This window comes from Ambystoma mexicanum, chromosome 12 (genome assembly GCF_040938575.1).
Source record: "Ambystoma mexicanum isolate Mex_15411 chromosome 12, UKY_AmexF1_1, whole genome shotgun sequence".
In the NCBI taxonomy this organism is placed as follows: Eukaryota; Metazoa; Chordata; class Amphibia; order Caudata; family Ambystomatidae; genus Ambystoma; species Ambystoma mexicanum.
In genome coordinates this window covers 445,297,706-445,315,567 of record NC_090936.1, presented here as the reverse complement: position 1 = coordinate 445,315,567, position 17,862 = coordinate 445,297,706, and the positions used below count along the sequence as shown (strand labels likewise).

The 17,862-nt window shown below is 47.8% G+C and overlaps 1 protein-coding gene across 8 annotated transcripts in view; it reads right to left on the bottom strand.

The window, feature by feature from the left end:
* The window catches only part of CACNA1C (calcium voltage-gated channel subunit alpha1 C), a 2,322,072-nt gene that overhangs the window by 115,342 nt on the left and 2,188,868 nt on the right, over nt 1-17,862 (bottom strand). For 4 of the 8 annotated variants that reach the window (XM_069628642.1, XM_069628641.1, XM_069628644.1 and 1 more), the window contains exons 43-45: nt 16,914-16,940; nt 16,181-16,306; nt 14,353-14,474 (exon numbers count right to left, since the gene is read on the bottom strand). In XM_069628642.1, coding sequence (XP_069484743.1) covers nt 14,353-14,474; nt 16,181-16,306; nt 16,914-16,940 — 275 coding nt within the window. The remainder of the gene's footprint in view (nt 1-14,352; nt 14,475-16,180; nt 16,307-16,913; nt 16,941-17,862) is intronic. The other 4 variants (XM_069628646.1, XM_069628645.1, XM_069628648.1 and 1 more) reach the window with 1 other exon arrangement.

Below are 17,862 nucleotides of genomic sequence, written 5' to 3'. Positions count from 1 at the left end.
TCGGTGATGTGCACATCGTACAGTCACCACACCAATGACACCAGGGTGGTGTGTGCATCTCTTCCCCCATTTCAATGCCATGTGCCGGTCATGCAACTTACCCAGCAGCCAGGCATGTCGTCCAGCATGTCGCTCCATGAAGAGTGGTAGCGTGGAGCTCCGCAGGACCATAGAGTCATGAGTTGATCCGGGATATCGGGCACAACAACGTGTGATGATCTTACTGGCGTTGCATACCATCTGCACATTGATGGAGTGGTATTGCTTGCAGTTGCGGTACACCACCTTCATGGCATGCGGGACCACCAACTCCACGTGGGTGCAGTCGAGGGCACCTACACAATTTGGCATGCCTGCCAGTGCATGGAAGCCTACTTTTGTATCAAATATCTCCTGGGGAGTCCGTGGTAGGGATATGTAGTCCCTTGTGTGCTTGATGGGGGCATCCAGCATTTGGTTCAGTATCCGGGAAAATGAGGGTTGTGATATGCCATGCATGTGCACCACTGTGTGTTGGTAGGTGCCTGTGGCAAGGAAGTGGTGCACACACACCACCTTCAGTAGAGGGGGGATGGCACTGCGTATTTCAATGAGGCTCACTATGTCGTCATGTATCAGGTCCACTAGGGTGGTGATGGTGTCCCGGTCCAGACGGTACAGGGTGTGGATCTGCTCAGGGGTTAGGTTGAAAGGACTGCCTCTGATGCGAGGGATTGGGGCCGCCGGCATGGTAACGGTGGCTGCACTGGTTGGGCATGCTGGCCCTATCTCACCGTCCTTCTCCTCTGTGGTGGCGGCTGTTGTTGTTGTTGATGTTGTGGCAATGCAAGCATGTCCTCCAGCTCCAGTAATGCTACTACTATTGGAATCATCTTGGTTTGGTGTGTGGGTGTGCTCCTTTTGTGCTGGGCCAGACTCCATTGTCTCCACCTGTGCTGATAGGGTGCACCTGTGGCAGCTGAGAACACAGCTCAGGGCCTTTTACGGTAGGTTGGCGATGCCGGTATTTACAGCATGCCGGTAACCACTTTTTCCACCTTCATGAGGCCGTTATTTGCATGTCCGCTTCACTTGTGATCTACTCCAGTTTACGGTATGCCGCTATTGCCGGCATGGTGGGTCGCGTGCCCGCGTCGAGACCGCTATTTACGGCATCGTACTTTACAGTGCCGCAAATAGCGCTCGGGCTGGTCAGAATAGCCCATAGCGATAATTGATGCCGGTATTCCTTTACCGGCACTGTTGTTCCCTTAGCACCAAGCTCGGAATGACCCCCAATGTATGTGATTTACCATTAGGATTTGGAAGTCTGAGGAAACCTGAGAGTGAATCTAAGAAAGTGAATCAAAGACAGTTATCCACTTGGCAGGAGAGTGAACGAATGGGGAGTAACAGCGCCGTGCGAGTTGGAACCCACACCCAAGAGAGTGGGTCTGGGACCCAGAAGTGAATCAAAGACAGTTATCCACTTGGCAAGAGAGTAAACCAAGGGGAGTAATGCTGCTGTGTGAGTCTGGGACCCATACCCAAAAGAGAGGGTCTGGGACCTGAAAGTAAATAGAAGAAAGTTTACCACTTGGCAGGAGAGTGAACCAATGGGGAGTAAAGCCGTTGTGCAAGTCTGGGACCCACACCCATATCAGAAACCAAGGTCTAAAGTCAAGAGTGTCTGGGACCCAGTGAAAAAGTTTTTTTTTAAATCACCCAGTTCGGCAAAGGAAGATGCCAGACTTCCTATGCGAGGCACCAACATAGAAGATTGGAAATCAGGGAAACAAAGACCATGGGAATATTAAAGAGAATGCTATACTTGGCAGAGAGGTTTCCCGAGTAAATAGGATATACAGAGTGGAAATATAAGAGACTTTACTTTATGTGTGATCCAGCATCCTAATAGAAGAATAAGTCCAGGGGAAAGGAGCACCACCCCAGTCTTAGAACTTTGTGTTTTTTATCTTTTCTTTTCAACACTTTAATACCAGCGAACCTGGGAACTTTTCTGTTTATTGAGAACACCAAGAACACTGTTTCTTTTAGTAAAGAATACCCTTGCACAGTTATCTTAGATTGTAAGTGTTAACGACAGAAGTAGGTTTTTGACACAACAGTGACAGACCTTTTACTTTCGGACTACCAGACATTTACATTAGTTACCTTTGAGGCAAGGAAAACCTCCAGAGTATTTAGGGATAGATAGGCCTTTTTCCAACCTTTTTGTGTTAATAAACGTCTTTGGCCAAAAATAGGCCACCACTGTGTCCGACTCATACTCTTCTGCACCCTTACAGAAGGGAGAGGAGAATGAGACATACAGTAGGGATTGGAAGCTAGAGAATGCAGTGTTAGTGGAAGGGGCATCAGGTGTGAAGGAGGAGAGTGAGAATTGCAGGTCAGAGAGCAAGGGAGGAATGGCAGAAGGTTTACAATGATTTTTAGAAGGAATTCCAGAGGTGAGGAGAGGTCATAGGGTGGAAAGGAAATGGTGCTGGAAACAATGGAGTGATCAGATGGGGATGGTCTAACAGTAGTTTTAGTGGCTGAGAAAGAGGTGTAGTTGAATAAGAGATCCAAAGAGTTACCCCCCGGTTTGGGTTGGTAGGTTATGGATAGAGTGGAGGGCGTGGACACTAAGAAAAGAATGAAGTTCAGATTTCTGAGAAGTGGATGGAGAGGGAAGGTTAAAGTTACCTAAGAGAATGAGGTGATGTTTAGTGGCAAGAAAATCAAAGAGTTGCCAAAGTTCATCAAATAATTGTCCAGTCGGACCAGGAGGCAATAGATGGAGATGATGCAAACTGAGTGAGGCGGCGCAATACTAGAGATGGTGAATTCAAAAGTGGTAGGAGAGGATGTGGCATTGAAGATTTATGAGGGGTGGAGGCTGGAGGAGAGTAGGTGTCCAACGTCTCCAGCTCTGCCGGTCAGAAAAGGAGAGTGAATGAAGGATAGTTTGGGGTTGTGGAGGGCTGCCAGATGTGAGAAACCTGAAAGTGTCTCCCTGTCTAGACCTCGAGGATCTGTCATTCAGGTGGCCAGGACATGGCCATGGCCACTGGATCCAGTTCCTGTGGGTGGACCAGTGAGGGACGATCACGTGGACGGAGATCCTCGGGGAATGGTAGTGGGACACTGACAGGTGAGATGCGGTATCCCACTTCCTTTTACACCTTTTCCCCATCCTCTCACAGAGGACATTCCAAACCACTGCCCCCCCCTTTCTAACTCTTAACACTTTCGTGCAACACAAAGGACAACGGACTAACACCGAACCGTGAACCTGACATGTCCCAACTCTGGTGTCAGGGGAAGTCCGGCAATTAACCTGAATCACACACACCTAACGGCCCTTTCCTTTCCCCATAGGGATAAAAGGTGGAGCAAGCAAACGCAGTACGAGCAAGGCGAGTACAGCAGACAGCAGACAGCACGACAAGGCGGCTACTAAGCAGCAGTTCAAAAGAAGGAGAAAGGCGGCAGGAATCGAGACGGTGGCAAGGAGAGGAATGACCTTTCCCTTTTCGTCCCAGGCTTGCAGAACCTTCGTGGAAGAGGGCCTAAGACAGTGAACATTAGCACAAGAGTCCTGCACCAGATGTCAACGGTACACAGGGCAAGCCTATGTCGATGGGCAGGAGCGAGGGAAGCTCCCGCACCCGTGGTACTAGCCTTGACTCCGGAGAAGCCAAAAGCCAATCGGTTCGACACATCCGGTAAATTGGAGGGAGTACCGTTAAGAACTGGGCTTTGTTGATTGAAAGTCGCAAAGTGGCAAGTTTGAACTAAGTTTGAGGAACTGTTAAAGAACTGTAACAAGTACAAATATTGAAGGGGAGACCAGCTGCAGAGGGAAACCGGCCCCACGTGGGTGATGAATCAAGAGACTTTGGTCGAGCCCCATATGAGAGAAACTACAAATACCAGAAGGCCGTAGGAAGGCACGCGAAATAGGTCAAAGTGGTCATACAGAGGGTCAAGCAAAATCTCTCTACAATCAAAAGACTATGATCTACAAGCGCTGTGAAAGAAAGGGAAGTGACCCCTGCATTGAGAGTAAACATTGAGAAACCCAGGGAAGTGAATCTGGCATTGAGAGTAAAAATTGTGAAAACCCAGGGAAGTGAATGCTGGAAAAAGGCAAGAGGGTTCCGAGCACAACCAAGGGAGATCCAGGGGTGAAGCCGTTACCCAAGAATATAAAAAGAGAAGAAGGGTTTGAGCCCGACCGAAAACTTTGAAACAATTGGGGGCGTGGCTACGAGAGCCATGTAGGAGGACGCGTTCTGGAGGAGCTCCCGAGATCCTACAATGATCCGGGCAAATATGTGCGGTACGATAGACCACTGACCACCGACGATACGCATGCTGGTGTGTGAAGGTGCGGGCTACGCACTGTGAACTTCTGGAAGGCACAGGAGTGACGACGGCGGAGATCGGTGGGGATGAGTTAAAAGACGCCGGGGACAAAGGGCGACTCAAAATGGCCGACCAGGGCCCGGAACAAGGATAGAAGCGAGCCGCACGGTGACCCAGCGGAGTAGGCGCACTGTGCGCACACTTGTCCCTCGAGCAGCCTGTTGATTCCCTGAGTCATGTCGAGCAGGACAGTGCGACCAAAGGTGAAACAGCCCACCTTGGACGAATTCACCAGGACGTCCCCGAGCCGAGACACCACCAAGAACAAAGATGCGCTGGCCGCGAGCAGCGTGACGCCTTCGTGCACCAACCAAGAAATCCTGGCGGCGATTGCGGATCTGAGGGCAGCCTGGGAATCAGAGCTGGAACTGGCCGTCACTGAACTTAAAACGGCGCTGGACCTCAAGGTTGGAGAGGTCCAAGAGGACGTTAATTTGCTAAAACAGGATGTCAGGGCCCTGGCGGAGCGCACAGACTCCCTCGAAAAAGAATTTGGCCCGAATACTGCGGATTGTGCCACCCATAAAGCCGACCTGCACGCCCTGATACAGAGGGTGGGCAACCTGGAAAGCAGAGCGGAGGAGGCGGAAGGACGAGCCCGTCGCAACAACATCCGCATCGTGGGCCTGCCGGAGGGGATGGAGGGCCGTGACCCTACGGATTTCATCGAATCCATGTTCTTACAGGAGATACCCGGAGGGGCCCTATCCCAAGGATTTGCAGTAGAAAGGGCACATAGAGCCCTAACGAGGAGGCCGCCTCCGGGGAACCCGCCTAGGCCTATGATCGCCAAAATTCTTAACTACCGCGACCGGGAGAGGATACTGGAACACTTCCGAAAAGGAGGGACGATCACGAGAGGAGCGGCAAACATCACGGTTTACCCGGATTATACCTTGACTGTACAGCGTAGTCGCATGAATTTTGGGTCTGTAAAGCGGAGGCTGAGAGAAGCGGGCCACAAATATATGTTACTCTATCCTGCAAAATTGAAGGTCATTCATGCACACAAAACTTTGTTTTTTGGGACCCCAGAGGATGCCATGGGGTGGCTCGATGCACAAGGATGCCCCCAGGAATCAGAAGATCGGCCTAGAAAGGGCTCGGAAGAGATACGGGAGGCGTAAAATGGCGTTGCAAGATGGCGCGGCTCGTGGGACTTGAATATAGTCGGTGCGAAGCCTTCGGTAAAGAAGGTCAGATGATTGTACTGCTTGTCATGGGCACTGTGATTAATGTTGAACGGGAGCCTTACGGAACGATACTCTTTACCCCACGATAGCTTTAGTTGGGTGGCCACTAGGGCGACCTCACCCTACTGGGCTCCGTGCATCGACCGGTGCTTGCGGAGCTAGATGTGGGGGTGCCTGAGCTCTGAGGTTGAAGCTGGGCAGCAGTTGGGGTGTGTGATGTTGGGAAAGGGACGGGGGGGAGGGAAGGGAAGTTGGGGTTTTGTTGTGTACATAGTTAAAGGGGGTTCGAGCTTATACGAGGAGCTACTGGAACGGGACGCCTTCTGTGTCACGTGGGCGGTTGGGAGCCGCTATAAGCGGGGTAGGAAGACACATACATACTTGCCATGGGAGAACTTAAGATTGTTACCTGGAATGTCAGGGGACTTAACAGTTATTTAAAAAGGAACAAAGTCATGTTGTACCTTAAAAGACAAAGGATTGACATTGCACTGCTGCAAGAAACACATCTGACCCAACATAAGTTGGAACTTGTGGGGAAAAAGTGGAGTGGCACGGTGGTGGGCTCCCCCTACTCTGCCTATGCCAGGGGAGTGCTAATCTGGGTGGCACCGCACGTCCCGCTCAGAGTCACACGGGAGGTGGTGAACACGGAGGGCAGGCTGGTCATGCTTAGGGCTCTGATAGAGAATAGGGAGGTGTGCATTATCAACACATTTGCCCCCAACCAGAATACTGCCACATACTTCAGGACCCTATGCACTCGCCTGGGCACGTGCGTGGGGGGAGCGATTATTTGGGGAGGGGACTTTAACTGTGTTCTCGACCCAAGGGTGGACAGGTCCGACAGTAAGGTTGATCGGCCCACCCCGGCGGCCAGAGTATTACAGGTATTACTGGACGACTTTGGGCTGGCGGACGTTTGGAGACTGAAACACCCTCATGCCTCGCAGTATTCTCACTGCTCTGCCCCACAGCACTTACACACGAGATTAGATTATTTCTTTGCCACGTCAGAGGTGGTGACAGCGACCACTCAAATTGAATATAGAGCGAAGGTCCTGTCGGACCACTCGCCCTTGGTGTTGACCTGGCAGTATAGCCGCCCCAGGGCGCGGATAACTACATGGCGCCTTCGCGCAGAGGCGCTTAGAGACTCGGCCTTCAGGGAAGACATCAGAGATGCGATCAGGCGGTACTTTGAGGTGAACACGGGCAGTGTAGATTCGGCTGGCACACTTTGGGAGGCCTTCAAGGTTGTGTTGAGGGGTGACGCCATTTCCAAGTCAAAGGGCCTGCAGGGTGGGGTCCTGGCAGAACTAGAGAAGGCGGAGAGAGAACTGGAGCGCGAATGCAGCAGGGCAGGAGGGGACACGGATTTAGTACTTGAGCTGCAGCAGCGGTGTTCGGAGCTTTGGGAGCGGCTCTGTAACCTTAACTACAGAAAATATGTTGAGAGGCAGCATGCGGGTGGAGACAAAACTGGCCGCCTACTGGCATGGCTATATAAGAGAGAAACCCCCAGGACCCTGATCAGGATGATAGCTAGAGAGAACGGGGAGGAGGTTGACACCCAAGAAGGAGTTAACGAAGCCTTCTTTGATTATTATAGAGCACTGTATGAGGACAAAGGGGGAGAAAATCAGGAAGAGATCAGAGACACATTGAAAGACATGGAACTACCCAGGATTAGTGACGAAGAGAGGGAGGAGCTAGATGAACCTATTACACTGGATGAACTAGAGGAGGTAGTGAAACGGTTGCCCACCTGCAAGACCCCGGGCACGGACGGACTCCCGAGTGAGTTTTATAAAGCATATAGGGCAGAGATATTCCCTCCTATGCTAGACATGTTCAATGAATCCTTCGAGAAGGGTCGGCTACCGGATACGCTCAGAGAAGCGCTAATCGTGCCGCTCCCCAAGCCTAACAAACCGAGACAATGCTGTGGTTCGTATAGGCCGCTGTCAATGCTGAACCAGGACAGCAAGATCCTGACGGCGGTCCTGGCTAATAGGCTACGAAGGGTCATCAGTAAACTGATACACCCGGATCAGACAAGCTATGTCCCTAATAGAAATATAACCCATAATCACAGGCGACTCCACCGGGTGATTGAAGAGGGGAACAGAAGTGATGAAGAGATGGTGGTAGTGTCCCTAGATGCAGTTAAGGCATTTGATTCAGTGAGGTGGCCGTGGTTGGTGGCGGCCCTGGGGGAGTACGGGTTTGGGCCAGGCTATGTTGGGTGGGCGAAGCTACTGTACAGCGAACCACTGGCCAGAGTGTGCGCACGGGATCAGTGATATCTAAGAGGTGGCGACTCAGTAGAGGCACCAGACAGGGATGCCCCTGGTCCCCGATGTTATACATGCTAGCCCTAGAGCCCTTAGCGGTGTACCTTAGACAACAATATGACCTGGTTGGCATCGAGGTGGGAGGAGAGAACCATTTAATATCCTTATATGCTGATGACCTGTTATTGTACCTAAAGTTTCCGGAGGAAAACCTCCAGTACATTTTAGAGGTCATGGAAAAGTATGCGGAACTGTCTGGCATAGCGGTTAATCCCGGAAAATCGAGCATGTTTCCATTGGGGAGCTACGCAGGAGTCCCTCCGGAACGATTACCGGTGTTGCCCGTGCCTTGGGCAGTTGAGTCTTTCCGCTACCTCGGAATTGATGTATACCATACTGTGGAGGAAGAACACTTGCACAATACAGAGGTGGCTGTGAAGAAAATCCGTATGACTATGCAGTTTTGGAAGAAACTGCCGCTGGCAATGATGGGGCGGGGGGCGATGCTCAAAATGGTTGTCCTGCCTAGGCTGCTGCACTTTTTCAGTAACATACCATACCTGATACCCAGGAAGTTCTTTGTCAAACTTAACAGTGTGTGTAGGGACTTCCTGTGGCACGGCACCCGCAACAGGGTGGCCCTGTGGAAGCTGCAAAACTTCCATGATAGAGGAGGCATCAAGCTGCCGAACTTTGAGGTCTATTATGTGGCCAGCCAATTGCAATATGTGACTAAATGGCTTTCTGATGAGGAGACTCCTGAGTCTAGGCTGGTTGGGCGGGACTGTGCCCCGTTTTACCTGAAGGAGGTCATCTGGGTCCCTAGACCGGACTTGAATGATCGCCCAAGTATGCTGCTGCTTGGGTGGAGAATGTGGCGTAGAGCGTGCCAATTGATAGAGAGCCCGTGCCCGTGTTCCCCACAGGTGCCGCTAGTTGCCTTAACTATGGGAGACAGCCAGTTTAGGAAAATAATCAGGACATACTGGGAATCGGTTGGGCTGGCCACATTGGGGGACATATGGCAAGAGGGGGCCATCAGGAAATTCGAAGACCTGGGAGAGGAAACAGGGTTGCATGGGGGCCAATTTGTTACGTACCTTAGGTTGGTGCAGATTATCCGTAAGACCTGGCCGGAGACGGTGTTGGCGGAAGATCCAGACGCCCTGATTGGAACGATATATGACATATCAGAGGGCGGACATGAGATCTCGAGATTGTATGAGGTGGTGATGACCCGGGTGGGGAAGGATTTGATGGATTTGAGGCTGGACTGGGAAACGGAGGTGGGGGCGCAGCTGACTGATGGGATGTGGGAACGGGCCATGGGATACCATAAGAAAGTGTCCAGGAATGCTAGATTACAGCAAATACAGCTATACATTACGCATAGAGCATATATGACCCCCAAGAGAATAGCCAAGTTTGCGAGCGCAGGAAGACAAGCATGTCCGAAATGCGATGAGGAAGACGCAGACATGACACATATGTTCTGGTCCTGCCCAGTGATTGAAGTCTTTTGGGGGGAAGTGGCACGGAAACTGGTAGATAAGGGTGTCCTGATATGCATAGACAAGGCCTGGGCCTGCCTCCTGGGTGGGTTCCCCAGACCACGGAACACCAAACATCTCGGGAAACTGAGAGACCTGGCGTATGTACTTGCTAAGAGGAGGATAGCCATGAGTTGGAAACAATGCCATAAGCCAAGGATAGAGATATGGTGGCGGGACTTGCAGAAATGGGCGGAGGCTGAAACGGCAGTATGGCAGGAAGCATGTAGCAATTGCGGGGAGGAAGATGTGGGTAACCTGGCGGCTTGGAGGATGTTAATTACAGGACTGTTTGGCACGGAAGTGGACCCTGCAGCTTCGGAAGGAAACGACACCCGGCCACACCAGGTTGACACAGAACTGTAAGGTTGATAAGCTCTTGGGGGTGGGGGGGGGTTTGAAGTGCAGTAACATGTGTTACCTGATGTCTACGGTTTTATTGTATATAATGCTGCAAGTTTGGTTTGTATTGTTTTATTTTCAAAATAAAAAACTTTAAAAAAAACAAACAAAAAAAAAACTGTGAAACAATTGAGAAGGGTCAGCGCCCAGAAGAGGGTTACCCAGGGGTGACTCTGTCACCCAGCGGACTTTGGAAACAAACTTTCATTTGTTAAAGGAACTTTTGTTTTTGCTATTTCAACACATCAGGCCCCGAAGGCAGGAGACGAGACTTGGCCATCGGCGGCCCTAACAACTACCATTGGAACTGTAGTCTTGTGCTGGAGAAACCCGACACTGTACTGTGATCCAAGCTCCCATCATAACCTGTGTCCAAAACGTGGGGAAGGAAGAAGCAAGCTACTGCATCCTGACATTTATTTGAGAATGCTTTTTTCTTTTCTTGAGAACTATCCCACACCCCTTTTTTTGCCGTATTTTTCATTTGATGGTTGACACCTGCTCTCATCTTAGATTTAGGCTTAGATTAGGCGTTTTTCCAAACTGCACACAGCATTAATTGTTCAATAAACACCCATGAACTGTGATCACTTGTGTCTGTCTTACCTGTTCATCATGAGTTCCTCACACAGAGTAGCAGTGGCAGAAGGAGAAATCCAAATTTCAGTGATAGCAAGGAGGTCTAGGGGAGGAGAGCTGGTGTGAAAGTAGTTAGTGATGAAAGAAATGTTGTTGCATATAGACTGAGCATTCCAGAGTGCAATGTTCAGTTGATGATGCATTAAGGAAGAGTAGAGAAGTTGATTCTCAGAGGAAGGGATACAAGGTGGATAGGTGCTATGAGAGGTATGTTATCTTGTGGGCTTTATTTGTTAGAAATAGGTGAAAGAGAGATGGAGTAGTGAGAGTTTTGAGACGTGAGTTTTATAATAGGGATATAAAAGAAGGAAATTGTAGCATGATTTGAGAAAGCGTATGCAGAGTTGAGAAGGAGTAGCAGAAGGAGAAGCAGAGGTGAACGCATTAAAGGTGGAGTGCTGAAATTCAGACCCTTTTCGTTGCTTGCACAAATAGCAAAGTCACGCATGAGGCAATCCACCAGGCAGTCCATACTTGGCTACCAATACTCCCCCACCATCATGTCTGAAGTATTGTAAGGAAGGTATGGTATCAAACAGCAAGACAGACACAAGTGACCACAGTTCAAGGGTGTTTATTGAACTTCAATCAGGTTTAAAAAGTGCCTGTCTAATAACAATGTTGTGTAAAAGAAAAGTGTTCAAGAAATGATATGTCAGGATATTCAAGCCGTTGGCTTCCCTAGTACAATCTCTGGCTTCTCTAGCATGAGGATGCAGTTCAGATCTCAATATCAGGGAATATTCTTGGAGTTGTGAGATAAGCCTTATTAACCAGAGTAAGATCTTGTTGATGAGAGTTTTGGGAAGGAAACCCATCACGGGCTTGTGGTTGGTTCCTAGTTCAAAGTTTCTGCCCCATCGGAAATGGCAGAAATTAACAGGCCAGGGTCTCTTTTGCAAAAACAGTGTAGCTGAGCTCTCCTGCTTTTAAAACATGGGAAGCATATGCTACAGAAGGTTAAAATGCTGTTTATTCAAACACAGTGTTTGTTTGGAATAAACATGTATGGGGTCTACGGGTTAATCGCTAACACAACTAGGAATTCCTCTCTGGGAATAATCTGAAATAATAAAGGTCAGGATGGGTCAAATAATACAGTGATAGGGTTTTTTCCTTTGTGCGGATAATGTCCTCCCCCAAACTCTTTAAACTAAACACAGTCTCAGGGATATAGCACTCAACTACCTTTTTACTCAGGATACAGCTCCTAGTCACTTTGTCTGCCACACCTACTCCTGGCAGGGATATATCACCCAACTCCATGTTTGTAATCAAGCCAAGAGGGGAGGGCCTGGCCCATTTTTTTCAAGATCCGAGTTACAGTACCGTAGATCACTGGTAAAGCATACGGTGCCCTTCTCACTCTTTGTAAATATGTTGATCCTTACCACCCACAGCAAGCAATATGATTCCCTTATCAGTCCCAGCAAGGGATACATGCCCCTCCCACTAGCAAACATTGTTCATTTGACTCAGTGGCACCAGGTCCCCTCCTCAGTCTTTGCCATAGCTGTGGGGTTTGCCTTTCCAGGTGACCGAGATCCTCTAAAAACCTTTTCGAAAGGGTCTTGTTCCAGTGTTAGACCTTGGGGTCTTGTCCTCCGGTATTTGGCCTGCTCCTAGCTCTATCAAACCCACAATATTCCTGTCTGCAATGCGTCAGTCTGCTCCTGGCTTTCTCTAGGTTGCAAAGCCCCATTCTGATGCAACAGTGCTCTGATCATTCCAAACAGAGCGCAAATATGTATTGCTCCCTAATGTTCGCAATAACCAGTCTTTTATACGCCTCCCTGCCAATACTTATTCTGTCTCCCTAAATTGGATTGGTTTATTCTCCGTATTTTCACTTTGGGTCCTGTAGGTTGGTTCAGCGAGTTCCAGTCCTAGAGTGCTCCCTCTTCTGCGGGTCTCTGGTGTTCCATGCATTCAAAAAACCCACCAGGTATTTGATGGAAATTGGGCATCCTTTCAGGCTCAGCTCCCCAGGGCAGCTTTGAGTATGCTTCAGTGGTGATGCATTCTCGGTCTCCATGATCTGTCCTGCAAGTACATTCTGGTGACTGGCTTGCAGGAATCCCCATTTGAAAATGGTGACCAGCAAGCTCAGATGGCAACCTTAATTTCTTTGATCTTTTCTTCCCGCTTTCAGACTTGCTCCTTACCGTGGGGAATCCTCTGGTATATGGGATCCCAAGTGATGCCTATTCTAGCACTATCCTCTAAAATCATCGTGTCAGTTCTACTTAGCCACTCTTTTCTTCATGTCATTTGATTCCTAAAGCTAGAACAGGTATTGCCAAAGTCAACAGGTTTACTAAATGGAGTATTCACTACTTGCACTTCCATTTAGGCATCCAGGGCCGGCATCCACCAAAGCTTAAAGGTTTGGTCCTCTACTCAGAGTTCAGAGGTCACATGACTCAGGCCCAGGCATGGCCAAAGGTTGGAAGAGGGTCTCCTGCCATTGGGACAATGTTAGGGAGCTGACTTTCTCACATTACTTAGTTGTGTATAAGTCTGGAGGAAAGTGGGATATACTTATTATCGTGACATTTGCCCTATCTGTCCTTAGCTCTCTTTCCTCATTATGACCCATCCTTTATTCATCTAATAAAATGGTAGCTAGAGCTATTTAATTGCCTTGACAGGTGCAAAAGGACTGGTGTGCAAAGCTAGTGGATGCGCACAGGGTCTAGCAGGGCACGGCCGTTGTTGCACATGCGCAAATAGAGACTGCTTTTTGAAAATTATAGCTATGCAATGCTCTGGTCTCCTTCCCAGTACAAGAATCACCATAATGTGTACATTGTAGTGTTTTTCTTATCCTGCCACCCATGTTATGCCACCTATCCCTTGTCCCTATTGAATTCATGAAATATATGCCAACAATGTTGTGCATTTTTATCCTTCATCCATTCTTTCTAGTCCCCTCATTTTTGTTAATAATTGGCATGTTTACCTAAGGCTGTTCACAAGCTAGTAACAAAGAAATGTGATACTACATCTACTACCCAACATATGTTTCAAGAAGGTATCTTGATAATAATAATAATATCCAGGGATATTCCCCATGTTACACCAAGACTAATGGAAAAAAGAGGGGAAACTGCCTTAGTTTAAGTTAAAGGCCAGTGGAGCCATGCAGGTTAAACAAAGTTTGACCAGGTACGTCACCTTTAATTTCAATTTCCTCATCTCAGGTGCTTGCAGCAACTCAGCACCATTGATTATAAATACGAAAATGGTGGGTTTGAGGTTTTTTCTCTCAAACTGGACACAAAGAAAAATCTTCTTTGGGGTCCTTCATTATAGCCACCTCCATGAACACGAAACAGGAAGGGCACGTTGTGGCTATACTGTGTCGGAAAAGGCTGCATGCTCGGTTGGAGTATTACATAACACCCAAAAATATGGTCTTATCATAGCAGAAGAGGGCAAGTTGCAACCTAGCACTACCTTTCTTGCTGACATTAATCACAGTTTTAGAAAAGCATTCCCAGGCTTTATTTTTGAAACAATGAATAATAGTATACACAATCTTCCCAGTCTCATTCAAGCTGTTAAAGATAACAAGAATATATCTGCTGCAAACCATTCCAAGTTCTCAGGGACCCGCCAGGTCGTGTCTGGATAAAACATGACAGAAAAGGGCATCTGAGATGTGCTATATACAGTTTATGATGAGTCACCAATGAAAAAGCGATGGATCCTGGTCACCCAAAATGTTTAAGTTGTCATCTGAAACATGTCCATTGAAATGACCTGCAACTAATGAGGATTTGATGTGCACAAATATTTAAAGACTAACGATTAAGACATACATACTGAATGCTACAAAGCAGCCTTTACAATTACCTAAAGAAGCAGAGCGAAGGAAGCCCTTCTTTGGGGACTGCCATGTCTCTTCCCCTTTGTACTCCTTCCGGTGCCCATCTGAAGGAGTCAGTTGCCTGTTTCCATCATCTTGGAACGAGAACCTGTAAGGAATTGTAAAAGGGTTAGACTGGTGTCCTGTCTCTGCTGACAACTTTAGTGTAAATTGACAAAATATGCAATACAGGGACCTGCTTGTGGATTAGCTCATACTACTACATCAGTGATCGGAAAGGAAGGCACCGTTGGTTATGAGCATAGCTGCATGGAGCCTGTGTTCATGCAATCTTCCCTGCTGTAGCTCTCTTTCAGCACCTCAGAAACAAACTCACAATTCCCCAAGGAGGGAGTGTAGGATGGGCAGGCTCTGTTATTTAATGCACGTCCCTTATAAAAGATGATCCACTCAACTCACCATCCATATGAAGAATTTCACCCTCTTTCGATCATCATCTTAACTCACCAGTAAGCCACAGTCCTCCATAGAATTCAACTGGATGCCCCTCTAACCTAACATTCATTGGCAAGTGCTAAACATCTAATGTTAAACGCCTTAGTAAACCAACTTGTTGATAGGCACAGGTGGGTGATGCCTGCAACCAAATCGGTAAAGGCTGTATGTGAAGGCAGCTAGCTGAGCTGAGCCCATGCTTTACATGTTCTATGGGAGGGATGCCTGCAATGCTGAAGGCAGTGCTGTCCCTGTTCTATAGGAGTGGAGTTTGGATGTGATGGCACATGCTTTACCTGTTTCATGTGAGTGTTGCATACACTGGTGCAGTCCTATGTTGTTCATGTGCTAGGTAAAGGACTGCTGAGACAAACAGTGATCTGGAGTATGTGAGGGAAGCAAACACTGCTGTGGCCAATGTCACACCTGCTCTGTGTGAGGGGATTTTGCAGAGTTTTGGCACATGCTGGGCCTGTTGTATGTGAGAGAAGCTTGTACCCAATGGTGACTTGTTCTTTGGGAAGGATGCTTGCACTGGTGGAGCTTGTGTTAGCCTGACAGATGTGAGGGAAGCGTTAGGGGAAGGTTGATGAGTGTCCGGGTTTGAGTAGTAGGAGTAGTCATGAATGGCCCTGCTGACGACCCAAAAAAGAACACTTTCTCTAGACATGTTCGAAATGGTAGAGTCACCTACTCCACAATGGGCCTCATTACGAGTCCGGCGGTAACCGAGGCGGTAAAACCGCCTGGTTACCGCCGGACTCGTATTACCATTCCGCCTCCGTAATTCCCAGAATTACCGGGGCATTACAACTCCGGTTTTCCGGGAATCACGGAGGCAAAATGGCGTTAATCACCATTCCCATTGAGTACTATGGGACTCAATGGGAATGGGGATCATGGAAACACCGGCAGCATCTCGTAATGCTGCCGGTGTTTCCTCGTCCGCCTACAGGCGGGCGGTGTTAAGCCGGCCAGGTCAAACCTGGCGGGACATCACCTCCTGCCTGCAGGAGTCGGGATCAGGCGGTCCGGAAACAACAGTGGCGGCGGGTTTACCACCACCGTTATTTCCGGACTGCCTGATTTGTAATGTGGCCCAATGTCTTTCAATGGATACAGACCTTTACTGACCTAGCAAGTTAAGCAAGTGCAATGCAGCATTTCAGACTGGCCCCCCTTCTCAATGTCCATGGACCCACTTGGCCAGAGCTTTGAATTAAATGTTTTGTGCAACCTACTGTACCCATTCTGGTATTTACACCCCCTGTAGCACCATCAGGGGCCACTGAACGTTTTTAAAGTCACACATGCACCCCTTTTTGTGGAAAGGTAATTTTCGAACCAAGTAGCACCCACATGTCAGAGAGGAGGCTGGGTTCACTGCTGTACTCCACGTCTTCATTGAAGATCTCATCATAGGTGTCCTCTTGGGATCCCTCTTCACGACTGATAATCGGCAACCGGCTGTCTCTAGAATTAGAGCTGTCAAGGGAAGAACAAGAGTGAACACTTGTTGGTTGTAAAGGGGTGTACAAGATTTATATGAATTGTATTCTCACAAAGAATTATTTATTATAGAGTCTACTGTTTTGTAGGACTGTTTATAGCAGGCATTACTTCCAACCAATCCATGGTACTGATATTCCCGACAGCGAAAGTATTAAAGGGTGAGTTAACCCTATGGGATTTTAAAGGTGTGCATTTTCAAACTACAGACAGATCTCTGCATATGCGTCATTAACACCCTCAAGCCTATTACTGGCCCAGTAAAACGTTGTTTGGTTCAGTATCTTTTCTGTGGTTTTCAGCAGACATGCTCTTGTTGTAATTTTTTATTTGCAGTTTGACAGTCACTTTTTTATACTGCCCCACTATCTCAAAGTCTTTCTTTTACTTTATACTACCTGTAGAAAAATGTTACACCAACAACAGAATATGACTTTTGATTGATATGCAATGACTCCACCCTCCGGCATTCACAACCATCTAATGAAGTGTGAAAAGGCACCTAAACAGTCCAGGAGATGAATGCACGTTCTTAATGGTGCAGAGGATAAGAGGGTATAAAAACTCAACAAGATTCACCTACCGTGCCAGTGCTTCATAGTACCGTGTCCTAGTTCAAGAGATAAGCACAAAAGAAAACAGAAACAGCACATTGTGAAGAGTGGGGCGAAGGTGGTTGAAAAACCTTCTTATTAAGCATGGCAGGAACGAACTGAAAATTCCATGTTTTAGTTTCTTTGCTGCATTCAGCCATAAGGTCAAATTAATGTACAGCCATCGTCTGTGTTTCAGATACAAACACTACAGATGTACCTAAGTAAGCATGCATCTCCTACAGGAAAATAAATGTCCGGAAGTTACTGTAATTTCTGGACTATACAACCCAGGACTAGCTGGCCGGTCTCTTAAACAGGATTAACTATCAGCAGAGCAGATAAGCGAACTATTGCAGCAATTAGGTAAATGTACGCAGAATCACAGAAAACTAAACAACGTGACAAGCTTCAACTTTTTTCCACAACCTTTCAAAGTTGCATCATCCAGCTTTGTCATGCACCTCTTCACAAAGTAACATGTACAACATCAAGAAAAGGTCTAGTATTTTAAATGTAATCCCATCATCCCAGCTCTTCGCCTATTACTCACACATCTGGCTCCCTTACCTCCATATTGGCGAGAATAGCAAAACTATTTTTCAAAATGCAAGGCTGTAGCACATTGATCTCTCCCTCCTCTTCCTTGCTTCTGGCATTGCTCACCATTCATTTTCTCTGCTTTGATTGGACTGAACACCTTTACAGTTTTCAGGTATTCAAACACATGATTTTTCCTTTTTTATTTCCACAGTTTGAAGTCAATTCCCTGTACCTTAACTTCACAATATATACATTTCTTCATGCCACCTGTGTTTTGGGAACTTTCTCAATTCGGATCTGCACGGACCCTGCCTATTTATCTGGGCCCAAATCCACCAAAAGGTTTTCCGTCACTTGTGATACACTCTCATACCGGATGTATTTCGATCAAGAGTT